This window comes from Chiloscyllium punctatum, chromosome 2, assembly GCF_047496795.1.
Source record: "Chiloscyllium punctatum isolate Juve2018m chromosome 2, sChiPun1.3, whole genome shotgun sequence".
Taxonomy (NCBI): domain Eukaryota; kingdom Metazoa; phylum Chordata; class Chondrichthyes; order Orectolobiformes; family Hemiscylliidae; genus Chiloscyllium; species Chiloscyllium punctatum.
The window spans coordinates 6,726,420-6,742,492 of record NC_092740.1 but is presented as its reverse complement, the minus strand read 5'-3'; the positions used below and the strand labels follow the sequence as shown (position 1 = coordinate 6,742,492).

At 41.9% G+C, this 16,073-nt stretch overlaps 1 protein-coding gene across 3 annotated transcripts in view; it reads right to left on the bottom strand.

Moving 5' to 3' along the window:
• Positions 1-16,073, bottom strand: part of rictora (RPTOR independent companion of MTOR, complex 2 a) — a 238,828-nt gene that overhangs the window by 162,566 nt on the left and 60,189 nt on the right. For all 3 annotated transcript variants that reach the window (XM_072593117.1, XM_072593126.1, XM_072593134.1), the window contains exon 3: positions 8,462-8,559. In XM_072593117.1, the coding sequence (XP_072449218.1) occupies positions 8,462-8,559 (98 nt within the window). The remainder of the gene's footprint in view (positions 1-8,461; positions 8,560-16,073) is intronic.

The window sequence follows — 16,073 nt, the reverse complement described above, 5'->3', positions numbered from 1 at the left end:
TGTATCCTGTGTGAAACAACAAGACCAGTGTAAAGAGGCCATTTCCTCTTTAATTTCCTGTTTATGTTTTGCTGGTTAGGTAGAGGAATTGAAATATCATTTACAATGAATATTGCTGTCCTGCAGCAATGAATTGTTATGTTGTACACCATTTAATGTTCTGAACTGCAGTGAACATAGCAGCTTCTTTCTTAATCCCAAAATTTATTTGGACTTAGAAATATACACAAAAGATGGGAATGCCACTCACAGTAGCCTTTTGTTTGTTACAATTAGAAATAGATATTTAAGTGGCCATGCTTCCTTCCAGCCACATGTCTCTCCTTCAACTCCATATGTAACGGAAACCCATGGATACAATGAGCTCCATCAGCAGATTGGTAATCAGGATTAATGCTTTGAGATTTAATAAATGGTACTAAATAGCAAGTTATACATACAATATATTTTCAACATGATCTTAGAGTGAAGATCCAGGTTCAAATCCAACTTTGATATCTCAAAGTTCCAGTCAGTGAATATGATCAGTCTCAGCCCAGTTGTGACAGCCGGCTTAGTGTGGTATGCATATTTAGGTGTGGTCCAGCTGTTGAGCAAAGGATGTGCAGATGCCAAGGTAGGGGATCTGAATGGGGACAGTCCATTCCCTAAAAATGAACACAATTTGGCAACCTCCCAGAGACCACAAAATATTCTTATATCATTCTTATTAGGTAACACATATCTTAAACTAAATACTGCATTTGCCCTTAGTCAGCAATGGAACTGTGGAAGACACGTCGTCTAATCCTTCTAAAAGTAATTTTTAATTTTGGAAAATCCAGTACAATCAGGAACAGTTCACGATCCTGTGCATGCATGTACACACATAAGGGGAGGCATTTTTGCTAGACTATTAATCCAGAAACTCAGCAGATGTTCTGGGGACTTGGGTTGATCCCACCTCAACAGTTGGTGGAATTTGAATTCAATTCAAAACAAAGTTTGGAATTTAGAAACTACTGATGACTGTCCTTTGAATCCTCCCATTTCTTTCAGACCAAAGAGGTAGCCAAGGGCATTTGCATGGGCCTTAGCTATACATGCCTCTATCAGATATAGATAAACTTTATCAGGTCTATCTTCCTTAGTTACACTGGTGCTTTTCCCCATCTTTTCTTCTGCTACATTGATGACTACATGGGTGCCACCTCATACTCCCAAGAGAAGGTTGAACAGTTCATCAACTTCATGAACACTTTCCACCCAGGCCTCAAGTTCACCTGGACCATCTCGGACACCTCCCTCCCCTTCCTGGATCTTTCCATCTCCATTTCCGGTGAGCAGTTCAACACGGATATCTACTTCAAACCCACGAACTCCTACAACTACCTGGACTACACCTCTTCCCAAACACTCTCCTGTAAAAATGCTATCCTTATTTCCAATTCATCTGCCTCCGCCATATCTGCTTCAGAATATCCCAGATGGTCTCCTACTTCAAGGACCGCAATTTCCCCTCCCACATGGTCAGCAATGCCCTCCAGTGCATCTCTCCACTTCCCGCACCTCCATCCTTGAATTCCACCCCTCCCAACTGCAACAAGGATAGAACCCTCACCCCCACACCACCAATCTCTGGATACATATCATTCTCCGCCACCAACCCAGATATATTTCCCTCCCTACTACCATCAGCATTTTGCAGAGACTATTCCTTCTGAGACTCCCTCATTAGGTTCATGCCCCCCACCAACCCACGCTCTATCTTCCCTTGCTACCGCAAGACATGTAAAATTTGTGCCCACACTTCCCCGTTACCTCCAACTAAGGCCCCAAAGGATCCTTCCACACCCGGCAGACTTTGCTGCACATCCAAACACCTCATCTACTGTGCCCGTTGCTCTTGATGTGGTCTCGTATACATTGGGGAGTCAAGATGCCAACTTGCAGAATGTATCAGAGAACATCTCTGGGACACACGCAACAAACAACCCCACAGCCCTGTGGTCAACCAATGACTCGCTTAAACATTGGCTGTCAGAGTCGACTGAAGGTTGGCACTGCCATAAGGTGGTTATTGTGAAATGATAAAAGGAGGGAATGAGAATGTGTATAGGGTATAAACAGGCAGGGAAAGAGTTAAGATCTGAGTGTTTTGCTTTGACAGAGGCGCAACAGGTCAACACCAGGACACTGAATAATGAGCATGTAGACAGATTTTTAATTAGTAATGCATTAAAGGGTTATGGAGAGCAGGCAAGAAAGTAGATTTGAGGCAAAGGTGAGATCAGTGGTGGAGCAGGCTAGAGGGGTGAAATTGCCTATCTGTTCCTAGTTCTTTTGTTCTTATTTTGCACAGGATAAAATAAATTCGGCAGGGACTTATTTGATTCCTTAAAGCTCATTCCCAAAATCCCTTTTTAGTACTCTCACTGGTAGATGTCAGGCATAGAAGCAGCTCAATAACTGGGAGGTGAAGGTGAAGGAAAGCACAGGAACCAAGAAATGGACTGGAACAATAACGTTACCGACAGTGACTGGAATGATGGCCAGGTGGATCTCATTTATTAGAAGACCCTTGATCGGATTGGTTAACTTGGGCTAATCAGGGAGCCCTGGCTTCCAGAAATAAACAAGGGAGTCTCTTCCTTCTAGGAACCAACTCCAACTGGCTAGTCAGAGCCTATGTACTCTGAATGTGTGAATAAAGGGTGACTTGGTGATGGGATACTGATCTCTATACAGTTATTTCAGTTGCATTCCTGATGCTTTTTCATTACCCTAAATGGAATTTGTTATTGATTTGCCTCCAAAAGGCTCAAAGACTCCAGACAAGACCAAACTCTTAGCAGGAATAGACCCCCTTAGCTTAGCTATCCTTGGTGGGCGGCATGGTGGCACAGTGGTTAGCACTGCTGCCTCACAGCGCCTGAGACCCGGGTTCAATTCCCGCCTCAGGCGACTGACTGTGTGGAGTTTGCACGTTCTCCCCGTGTCTGCGTGGGTTTCCTCCGGGTGCTCCGGTTTCCTCCCACAGTCACAAAGATGTGCAGGTCAGGTGAATTGGCCATGCTAAATTGCCCATAGTGTTAGGTAAGGGGTAAATGTAGATGTAGGGGTATGGGTGGGTTACGCTTCGGCGGGGCGGTGTGGACTTGTTGGGCCGAAGGGCCTGTTTCCACACTGTAAGTAATCTAATCTAATCTAATCTAATCTAATCTAATCTAATCTAAAATTCTGCTTCATGTCATTGGTACATTGACATTGACCAATAATGTTTTCTCCCTTATTGCTCATAATGGAGCTTGGAGATTATTTCCTGAAGTTCCTAAAATAATATAGGAGCAACCCCAAGGTTCACACTCAACCCATTAGCCAATGGGAAATGTACCTTTTTTTATTCATTCATGGGACAACAGCAGCGCTGGCTTGGCCAGCGTTTATTGCCCATCCCTAATTGCCTGGGGGTAACCCCATTGCTGTGGGTCTGGAGTCACGTGGAGGCTGGACCAGGTAAGGATGGCAGTTTTCTTTCCTAAAGGACATTAGTGAACCAGATGGGTCTTTCCAACAATCGATTCACAGTCATCATTAGACCCATAATTCCAGATTTTACCGAGTTTATGTTATACCATCTGCCATGGTAGGATTCAAACCCAGGCCCCCAGAACATTACTTGGGTCTCTGGATTATAAGTCTCATGATGATACAACTAGGCCACTGCCTTCCCTAAAGCGGTAAGCAGTTTGTCACAATTGGGATGTGGGTCAGCCCAGCGTCAAATCATACTGCCAAGAAAAAAATGAGCTGAAGGAAGCTGCAGCAGCATTTATCTCCAGTGGTGACATCAGGAGGAAAACATGAGTGTGTGACACTCACACGGCTTACAGATCAGATCACTGGCCTGGACTGCTTGCCCTCAATACTACAAACCTTAAAAGGAGATAAAACAGACAGACAGAACGAATGAATGAAAGAAAGAGACGCAAGGATAAACAGAGACACACACACTCACTCATCGGTGACCTGGGAGGATCAGGTGTATAAAAACTATGGAATGACACAGTTACAGAAACTCACTGCTGAGAAAGAAAAATCAAGAACAAATGTAAACAGTGTCCTGACTATTCCAGAGTAACTCTTCGGTAATCCTTCATAATCAGGTCAAACTATTTCAGGTATTTCCTCAATTTTTGGGTCAATTGCCAACACTGCAACAGGATTACAGTTGCATAAGTATATTTCCAATCACCTGCTTGCCATGAGAAAAGAAATCTCACTTGACATTTGACCTGCAGTAATACTATAGTGAATCAAAACTCCTCCATGTGAAGTTCCTAAGTTACAGTTCGTAGATATTTTTAATCAACAACTGACATATCTGGACAGATGGATCTTGAACCCAGATCTTCTGCCCCAGAGACAGGGACATGACCACTATGTCACAAGACAGTTCAAAACACACACTTCTTTATGTGCAGCCAATCACAGCATTACAGTTCATACACTGCTTCCAGGGGGAATAAATAAAGTATGGAATTGGGTTACACACCTGGTCAGAAAACATTGATTCCTTCAACACAGGATCAAATGTCATACTCATACTGGAGATACTCCAATTCTTAAGTGATTCAGAGTTCAGATAAAAATTGTACTGTTGTGTAATAAGCCACTTAAAATCAATGTTAGAGGGTAGGCAACTTTGTGCCTGGCTTAGTTATCATTTGTCATGCAGAATTGAGACACAAGAATCACTCATTTCTAATTTCAGAATAACAAAGGCTGAAAAGAACCTTGCTTATTTTTTCAGAAAGGAACCTTGATGGCAGCATGGGGTTAGGTAGCCAGTAACTGCATATTTCCTCAGCTTTCAGCAGAATCTAGGAGTGAGTTGATGTTCACCTAACAGTACATGCACACTCATGAGGCAAGGGCATCACTGACTGAGCCAGTATACTTGCCCATCCCTATTTGCCCTTCAGAAGGTGGCGGTGAACTGCCTTCTTGAACCACCGCAGTCCATGTGCTGTAGACAGACCCACAATGCCCTTGGGGAGGGAATTCCAGGATTTTGGCCCAGCAACAGTGAAGTAACAGTAATACGTTTTCAAGTCAGGATGATGAATGACTTGGAGGGGAACTTGCAGGAGGTACTGTTCCTATGTATGTGCTGCCATTGAGCTTAGAGATTGACACGGTTGTGGGTTTGCAAAGTGCTGGTTTGGGGCTGCAGTGCATCTTGTAGATAGTACACAATGCTGCAACTGAGCATCATGGTATACCCATGAAACAGGGTGCTTTGTCCTGGATGATGTCACGTTTCTTGAGTGTTGTTGGAGGTGCATCCATCCAGGCAAGCGAGGAGTATTCCATCATAATCCTGATTTGTGCCTTATAGACAACATTCTTGCATATGCTTTTCTGCTGCATGCCAACACTTTCAGCTTTCTGAAATAAGTACTTTGACACTCTGATTTGTGCAGACCATCTTGATGGCTGTGCCCACACAGCTTAGAATGAATGGTGCTTATAAATGATGTGCAGGTTTTGGAGAGACAGGAGAGTTACTCACTGCAGGTCTCAGAGCCTTTAAACTGTTCTTGGAACCACAGTATTCATATGGATAATCTAGTTCAGTTTTCAATCCATAACTGCCAAGCTGTTAATACAATTGGATGTTAAGGAGTGATGTTAGATAGTCCATTATGGAGTTTAGCCATTGCATGGCACTTGTGTGGTATAAATGTTGCTTCCCTCTCGTCAGTCCAAGCTGGATATTGTCCAGTTCTTACTGATTTTGGATATGGACTGCTTCAGTACTTGAACACTGTGCAATCAACTTACGTTCCCAATTCGGAATGCATAATAAGGGAAATAACAAAGAAAATTTACAGCCTAGGGTCCAAATCCACTGTATAAACCTACCGCCCAATTCCTAAGGATCTGTATCCCTCTGCTCCCCACCTACTCAAGCATCTGTCTGGACACATCTTAAATGAATCTACCATGCCTGCCTCTACTACCTCTGCAACACATTCCAGGCACCTACCACCCTCTGTGTAAAGTACTTTACGCATGTATCCCATTTAAACTTTCCAACTCTCGCCTTGAATACATGACCTCTCATTTTTGAATCCCTCACCCTGGGAAAAAGTTTCTCTCTATCTATCCTGTCTACACCCTTCATGATTTTGTAGACCTCAGTCAGGTTCCCCCCTCAATCTCCTTTTTTCTAGTGAAAACAATCCTAACCTAGTCAACCTCTCTTCATAGCTAGCATCTTCCATACCAGGCAACATCCTCGTAAACCTTCTATGCACCCTCTCCAAAGCGTCCACGTCCTTTTGGTAATGTGGCGACAAGAATGGTACACGGTATTCTAAATGCGGCCGAACCAAATTCTTGTACATTTTAACATGATTTGCCAGCTCTTCTACTCAATACCCCGTCCGATATGCCTTCTTGACCACTCTATCCACCTATGCAGCAACCTTCAGGGTACGACGGACCTGAACTCCCAGATCTCTCTGCTCATCAACTTTTCCCCAAGGCTCTTCCGTTACAGTAAAGTTCACTCTAGAATTAGACTTCCCAAAGTGCATCACCTCACATTGTCTGGATTGAACTCCATCTGCCACTTCTCGGTCCAACTCTCCAGTCTATATTGTCCTGTATTCTTTGCTTTCTGCTATTCTACCAATTTTCATGTCATCTGCAAACTTACTGATCACACCAACAATGTCCTTTTCCAGATCATTTATGTATATCACAAACAACAGTGGCCCAGCATTGATCCCTGTGGAACACCTTTCTCTATTGCGAGCAACTCCCTTCAACTACTACGGTCTCCTGCTGCTCAACCAGTTCTTTATCCACCTCGCTAGAACGCCCTGCACACCATGTGACTTCACTTTCTCCATTAGTCTACAATGGGGAAGCTTATCAAACACCTTACTAATGTCCATGTATATGACATCTACAGTCCTTCCTTCATCTATCAACTTGATCACTTCCTCAAAGAACGCTACTAAGTTGGTAAGATACGATCTCCCCCGCGTAAAACCATGTTGCCTACAATGATAAGACCATTCTCTTTCAAATATAAAATAGATCCCATCCCGCAGTACCTTCTCCAGCAACTTTCTCACCACTGATATCAAGCTCATTGCTCTGTAGTTACTCAGAACCACTACTCTTCTTGTACTGGGGGCCAACATGAGCAACTCTCTAGTTCTCCAGCACTTCACCTGTGTTTAAGGATGCCACAAAGATATCTGTCAGGGACCCAGCTATTTCTTCTCTCACCTCACTCCGCAACCTGGGATAAATCCCATCCAGTCCTGGGGATTTGCCCACCTTAATATCCTTTAACCTACCCAACACATGCTCCCTCCTTGTCAACGTGATCCAGAGTAAACAAACTTCTATCTCTAATCTCAACATTCAACATGTCCCTCTCCTCAGTGAACACTGATGGAAAGTAACCATTAAGAATCTCATCCATTTTCTCAGGTTCAACACACAATCTTCTTTCCTTCCCTATCCTTTAGTGGACCAACTCTTTCTCCAGTTCCTTCTTGCTTCTTATATATGAATAAAAGGCCTTGGGATTCTCCTTAATTCTGCTCACTAAAGCTATTTCACGACCCTTTTTAGCCTGCTTGATTCCTCGTTTAAGACTTGCCCTATTCTTCCAATACTCCTCCAGGCCCCATTCTGTTCTTAGATGCCTGGACCTTTTGTACGCTTCCCTTTTCCTCTTGGTTAGTTGCACAATTTCTGCTGTTAATCACGGTTCACGAATTTTGCCATTCCTCTTGTTTTCAAAGGGACATGCCTATCCTGCACTATTTTCGAAAGCCTTCCACATCTCAAACGTGGGAGGCTCATTGATGAAGCAGATGATTACTGGGCCTAGGACATCGTGGGTTTAATCCTCTGCCTATCATTTTCCTTAAATCGAATTCTGCCTTTCGTTTTTGCCCTTGCTCCTTCGGTGTTCCTGTTTAGGTTCGCATGCATCTGCAACTTAACTCCTTCCCAACCACATTAAAAAACCCTTCCTCTGGGGCATCAGGTTCAGTCCTCCCAGGTACAGCAAATCTAACCTACAGTGGTTCCACCTCTCCAAAAGCCATTCCAATGCCCCAAGAATCCAAAACACCCCTCCTCATACCATCTGTCAATCCACATATTCATCAGATGCATGCATCCTGCTATTGCTACACTGTCTAGCACATGACATGACTAATAATCTTGAGATTGCTACTTTTGGGATTCTAATTTTTAAACTTGCTTCCTAACTCCCCATTTTCTGCTTTCCAGATCTTATTCCTTTTCTTACTTATGGCAGTGGTGCTGATGTGAACCACAACAATGGCTATTCATCCTCCCATTCGAGAATGTCCTGTAGCTACTTGAAAATGCCATCCTGGAGTTTTGAGACTGTGTACCTATGCTCTTATCAAATATCACTTACCTTAATAAGGTTATTCAAGTGACCAAGCTTTCGCATGTTAGAGACTCCCTGAGGCTTGGCCACATTCTGTAGGATCTCGCGAAGGTTGTCTGAAGGGTCTAGAACATGACACAAAAGCATATCAGTTAGTGCTTTCATTGGGGAATTGAATCATGAGAGGTTATATGTACAACATGCTGTGCTGTACTGTACCTGCATTATACAACATTTAAAAAATATTTTTATTGAAAAATAGATGTTTTAATATCACAATAAATACAAAACAATTCAAAGCAATAAGACAAGAAATTTTAAAAACCCAAACTGCCCTCATGTACAAATGTATAAATATATTTAAACTTTTTTATAAAAATCCCACCTAACTACTTAACCAAATAAATAATAACTCCCAACAAACTAATAAATAATAACAGTTCAGCAAAACAAAACACTAACTCTCGAATATAGAGAGCACTAATTTTCAGAGATTCATACATTCACACGTCCCCCTCTCTGGATATTGGACTCGTAAAGCATAATTGTTATGGCTATATTAAAACCTTTTTTAGTGTGGTAGACAAATCCGTGTCCAGGTATTCCAAAAAGGGGCCATTATGTCTTATAAAAATTCTCAGTTTTGTGGTGTACAATACTTGTAAGAAAATCCAAGGGGATATGCTCCATAACAATCTTATGCCAACCCAACAGGCCCAGAGGATTTTCGGAACCTCAGCATTTTAAGTCCACTAATTGTGAACTCACTGAAAAAAATACTATGGGGTCAGTCATGCTGACCTCTGCACCAGATTACCTAGTGTGTGCCAGTAAACATATTGATATCGGTGTTGACGCTCTTCTTTTACAGAAGTTTTGATACAATGCTGGTCAATCTGGAACTGGAGTTATACTTAGGCCAGACTGGGAAAGATGGCAAGTTTCAACACTCAAAATGCAAGGTGGTGAAGAACAGATTTGCCCCAGAAGAGGCCTTTGTAAATTTAATCATGAGGGCGATCATTCAGACAACAGGTGGAACAGTCAGAACAAAGGAGCTGTTGCTGTTTCCTCATGCTTGTTGCCGGTAGATTTGCTGTGAACATATCAACAGCAAGTGTAGGAGTGAAACAGTTTGAGATTAGAGGAACAGTGCGAGGGTAAGCAGTAGCTGGAGCAAGCGGAGCCGAAGATGGACTAATGAAGCCAGACAGACAGAACGCAGCTACAGGGTGGGCAGGAAGCAAGGCTGGTGAGACTGAGACCCAGAGACTGAAGATGTACCAACTGCCAGAATGGAGCAGTAAAGGGGGAAAAAAAAGCAGCAGTGAAAAGGTCAGAGGGACTGCAAGGAGGCGCGGATGGGGTGGGGTTAAATAGAAAACTATTTTTGATTGTATGAACTTGACACTCTCAATTGAATCATTTAATATTGAAGAGTTTTATTTCATAAAGATTTTTATTTGTGTTATCACATTTCAAAGCATCTTATACTGTGAATTATTTGAAGTGCAGTAACTGTGTTAAAGACAAACATGCAACCATTCAGCCACGACCTCATTAGTCCTCAAAGCAGTATTAGGGTGATGGCTATGTGCGTCCAGGAACATCAGCTGTTTTTTGAAAATAGCATTTGTAGCTTACACCTATTATCATCTCATGCTAATTTGCATTTTGCGATACTTGAAATTAATGCTTTCCTTGTGCTTTAAGTTTAATGGAGTGGTAATAATTGAATATGTTGTTAAATTCTTCTATGTGAATCCAAATGTCCTGTACATAAGCACAAATACTGGAGGCCATGTAATAACATGAGGCACTATCATCTAATTAAGGAATTAGGGAGAATGAAAAACAAGCTCTGGAAAAGTAGCTCCTTAAAATCAATAAGTAGCCCTCGATAAAAATGTATTTTGACCTCTAGCAGGTCTCCTTTTTTAAAAGGAGCACTTCGGCTTTTAAGACAGAGATTTACAGTTTTTAGTTTTTCAAAAACACTGAATTCAAATTTGTGATTTCTAGTTCAGTATTGTAGCTACCATATCATGAGCACAATTTAAAGGAATTTGGTTCCCAAGTACAGAAAGAGTTGAGATTTTGGAAAAAGTCATGAAAATGATGCACATCTACTAGATAACAGAAGATTCATATATAACCAGGTCAAATACAGTACAGCTCTAGTACATCAGTTGGAGAGGTTTGTCTGTCTGCTCTTCCAGACAGTTAATGTATAACATTGGGAGAAAAATACAAGGTTTGCAAATATACTCTGCTGACGAAAGATAAGGCAACAGACTCAAAATGTTAGATTTTGATTCAACCTCAAGGATGTCTGATCAGAAAAACAAGCACTCTAAACAGAGTTTCTTAAGACTCCTGTTTCATCAGCACGTAAGCCCAAGTAGATCATCTCAAGATGCACCACACTATTACTAAATCACATCAACTTGTATCAACAGCACCTTTAACAATAACATTTCCAAAGGGCTTCACAGGAGTATTATCAAGCAATCTAATACGGTCACATGTTTGGCCAAAATAGTAAACTATAAGGAGCATACAAGTTATGGCTAATCTGCAAATCAAATACATAAACATTCCTTTGGCGCGCATTTTACAATACCAATTGTAACTAAAATCTGCAATTCTTAAGTGATTTAACATTAATTGCCCTTTATGAAATAGAGTTCTAAACTTACACCACCCTGTAGTTTCAGTTTTTAGACCAAAAGTAACAAAATTGCTCAATAATCTTCTTAATTTGAGGGAATTAAACATCAGATTATCCAATCTTTCATTGAGATTATTGTTCTGGTAAATCAACAGAGTGCGCCATCCAAGACCAATCCACCCTTGATGTTCAAAGCTGAACAGTTACTGCTTTACCAGCTAATTTTGCCTCATCTCTGTTTTGCTGGTACAGAACTGGAAAGATTGCAATTTGAAAAGCTGTATCAATCCAGACATGTGAAGAGCTGGGTGATTTTTCCACACCAATCACTTTACTGGAGTCGTATTGAGCTATCAGATGGCACTGAAAGTGAAGCTACACCAAACAGAATTTCGAGAGGATAACAAGGAACAAACTGGCAGAGAAAATAAACAGTTATTCTGTATCTGTTTTCATGGAAAAAAAGGTACAGAAAATCTCCCAAATGTACCAGGCTACCACCGGACTTGTGAAACTGGGGAACTAAAAGAAATTAGTTTTCAAGCATTGCCTCTTGTACTAACTAGATTGAAAGTTGATAAATTCTCTGAACATGATAAGCTTCATCGCAGAGGGTTGAAGGAGGAAACTAGAGAGATAGTGGATGCATTAACAGTTTTCTTCCAAAATTCTGTAAATTCTGAAAAGGTTCCTCTTGACTGGAAGGTGGCAAATGTAATCCAACTTTATCAAAGGAAGAAAGAAGAATAGACAATTGCAAACTTGTTAGTTAATTTATCATCAGTGGTAGGGAAACTGTTGCAATCTATTGTAAAGCATGTAATAAATGGACATTTAAGAAAAATTGCATGGTTAGAATGCAAGTTGTGAGAAAGTTGTGCTTCGAGAGGACTTGCACTGGATAAGTGAATGGGCGAGAACAAGGCTGATGGAATGGAATGTGACAAGGTGTAAACTTATTCAACTTTGGAATAAAAACAGGTACAGAGTATTTCTTAAACTGAAAGGGGTTGGGAAGGGTGAGTGCCGAAAGGGACATATGTCATGAATCACTGAAAATTAGACTGCATGTGCAACAAACAATTAAAACTAGCAGTATGTTGAACTTCACATGGCCATTTGAGCACAGGAGTATTTACATAATGTTGCGATTGCACAGAGCCTTGATAAGGCCTCACCTAAAGGACTGTGTATTGCCTTTCTTCTCTTTAACTAAGGGAGGATATACTTGCCATAGAAGTACCAGGAAGGTTCATCAGATTAGTTCCTGGGACAACAAAATTATTTTATAAGAACAGACTGAGGAAGCTGGGTTTTGAAGACAGTGGCCGCTTTGAAACTTACAAAATCCTTACAATGTGTGACAGGTTGGTTATTCTAAAACCAGACAATTTCAAGATGAGGGGTTGGTTATTTAAGACTGAGATGAGGAGGAATGTCTTTATTCGATGGTGAGTCTTCGGAATTCTTTACTCCAGAGGGCTGTGGAAGCTCAATTACTGTCTATGATTGATAGAGATTGACAGGTTTATGGAGATGAATGGCATGAAGGGATACATGAGGACAGTGTGGGAAAGTGGCACAGATGCAGATCAGTCATGATCTAAATGAACGATGCAGCCAAATCAACGGGGGCTGAATGGTTTACTCCTTGGTCCTATGCTCTTACCAGAAACCAAATGAAGGCCATTCAACCTCTTATTAGAAGCTACGCACAATGAACAGATCATAGTAAAGCTAGAAAGTGCTGTCACATGTAGTTGCGAATGGCAGTGGACGATTTAACAAATAACAAGGAGGATGCTCCACAAATTTCCCCAATTTCAATGATGAAAGAGACTCGCACATCACTGCAAAAGATAAGGCTGTAACTAATTTAAAGAGTCTAGCAAAATCACTGCAGATTGCATGAAGAAATGGCTGAAGCCACTCAAGGTCACAGCAAAGGCTATAATACCTGACAATATCCCAATGCAGTACTGAAGACCTGTGCTTCAGAACTTGCTTTTCATTCTCTTCTAGAGTGTAGTAGAGACTAGTTCATTCAATATATTCAACGCAGTTTGATCTTCAATCCACAAAAGGAGTCAAAACTGATGGATGGTAGGCAGGAAAGTGGAGTTATGGCCACAGTCCGAACAGCCACAAACTTTACAGAATTTCAGAAGGGCCTATGCCCGAAACGTCGATTCTCCTGCTCCTTTGATGCTGCCTGATCTGCTGCGCTTTTCCAGCGACACATTTTTCAGCTCTGATCTCCAGCATCTGCAGTCCTCACTTTCTCCTAGAATTTCAGAGCAGATTCACTGAGCTGAATGGCCTACTCTTGCTTCTATTTCTTACGACCTTGGCTGCTCCCATAGTTCCAGCAAAGCAACTTCACATCTAACCAACAACTGTCAGGGTATATCATGTTTACCAAAAGTAGAACAAGTTCAATCAAGCCAATCATCATCACAATCTACTCTTGATTGTATATGGTAATGAAAAATTGCATTGACAGCATTATCAAGCAGCATTTACACAAACTGCCAACTCACCAACTTGCAGTTTGGGTTTCACCAGGACCATTCAGCTCCTGGCCTCATTATAGCCTTAGACATGGACAAGACAGTTGAGATCCAGAGGGGAAGCAAGTGTGACTGCCCTTGACATCAATGTAGAATTTGACCAAGTGTGGCCTCAAGGAGCCCAAGCAAAAATCAATGGGAATTGGGGAATACTCTTCATGAGTAGGAGTCATACCTGGAAGGAAGATGACAGAGTAGCATGGGGAGATGGGTTAAAATGCCACACCAGCTGGTGAAATTTGAATGGAATTAAAATTCTGGACCAGACAGCAAGCATCAGCAATGGTGACCGTGACAACTCATCACTTGTCATAAAAAAAGTTGACAATCTATAATAACAAGGCTCCTACATTCCAAATAAAATCTTAAAAAGCACAAGGAAAGATGCTTGTAGTTGTTACAGGCAATACATACACTCATAGACATTTATAGCACAAAAGGTGGTCACTTGGTACATTGACTGGCACAGTCACAGTCACAACACATGCCTGACTACACTAATTCTATCTTTCAGCTCTTTGCCCATCACCTTGCAGACTGTGACAACACAAGTGAATTTTTAAATATTTCTTAAATGTTATGAGAATTTCTGACTCACCTACACTTTCAGACAGCAAATTCCAAGCTCCCACCATCCTCTGGCCAAGAAAATTTCCCAGCTCCCCTTTTTAGGCCTCTTGTCCAACTTAAATCTATGCTCCCTAGTACTGACCCCTCTACTGATGAAAAAAAAGGTCCACCCTATTAATCCTATCATAACCCTATACACCACTTGTAAAGTCCCTTCGCAACCCTTTTCAGCTTCAGTCCCAGCCTATTCAATATTTCCTCATTGCTCAGACCTTTCAGCACAGGTAGCATCCTACCAAATCTCCCTGCACCCTTAGTATAATCACATCCCTCCTGCGTGGTGACCAGAAGTGTACACAAAAGCAACTCCTCACACTTCACCAGGTTGATTGTCTCAGTTGCAGGATATCAGTGGAACTGCCTTCTACTAGACAATGGTCTCAGCAATGGTCTCAATTTGCCAGGGTAAAATGTCAAGTCCCAAGGTCATACCATCCCAACACTGTTGGCCCCTATTTGTAGCCCCAGTATAGATTCCTGCCATTGTGTCAAAGTCCAATTCCATATTGGTTCCAAATCAGACTGGCAAAAGTAGCCTGATGGTGAATTCATCATGTATTTTAAGAACAGGTTCTTGGAGCAGAGGTTTTATAGCCAACCTAACAGCAGGCTACACTAAACATTGTACTGTGAACTGGGAAATTAGGTTAAGGGATAAGTCAGTAGAATGGGGCCTCTCAGTGTCAGAGACCTGGATTCGATTCCAGCCTCAGGTGACTGTGTGGAGTCTGCACATGCTCCCTGGGTCTGCGTGAGTTCCCTCTGTGCGCTCTGGTTTCCTTCCACAAAGATGTGCAGGTTAGATGGGTTGGTCATGCTAAATTGCCTATAGCGTCCAGGGATGTGTAGCCTAGGTGAGTTAGCCATAGAAATTGTGTGGTTACACAGCTAGGGAAGTGGGCTAGGTCTTTTGGTTGGGGGGGGGGGGGGGGGGGGGGGGGGGGAAAGGAAGAGAAGAGAGAAGAGAATGCTCTCCAGAGGGTCGGTGTAGACTCGATGGGCCGAATGGTCTGCTTCCACACACTCAGGATTCTATATTAGCATGCATAGATAACTGACTAGTTAACAGGATACAGAACAGGCAAAAATGGGTAAGTTTTGGATTGGGCAAGATGTGACAAGTGGAGTGCCACATAGATCAGTGTTGCAACCTCAAATACTTCCAAATTACAGAAAGTACTTGCACAAAACAACCAAAGGCATAGTTGCTGATGACACAAGATAGGTAAGAAAATAAGTTGTGAAGAGGACATAAGCAATCAGCAAAGGGACATAAGTAAGTGAGCCTGTAGAATTTGGCAAGTGGAGCATAAACTGGAGCAATGGGAACTCATCTACTTTGATAAGAATACAAAAGCAGCTTGTACTTTAAATGGAGAGAAACAGCAGAACTCTAAAAAGGTACAGGAGGATTTAGGTGACCTGGCTATCCACTCAATCTATGCCCATCTTGTACAACTCAATCAAGTCACCTCTCATCCTTCTTTGCTCCAATGAGAAAAGCCCTAGCTCCCTCAAACTTTCTTTAGAAGACATGCCCCTCTAGTCCAGACAGAGGACAGCAATCTGCATTCAGCGATGGTGAACTATCTTTTTGAACCACCGCAGTCCTGGTCTTAAGGTTGTAAAATACAGGAGCAGAATTAGGCCATCTGGTCCATCAAGTCTGCTCCACCATTTGATTATGACTGATATGCCTCAACCACACTTTCCTGCCTTCACCCCAGATTCCTTTACAGGTACATAATCCTTTATCAAAAATCCCGAA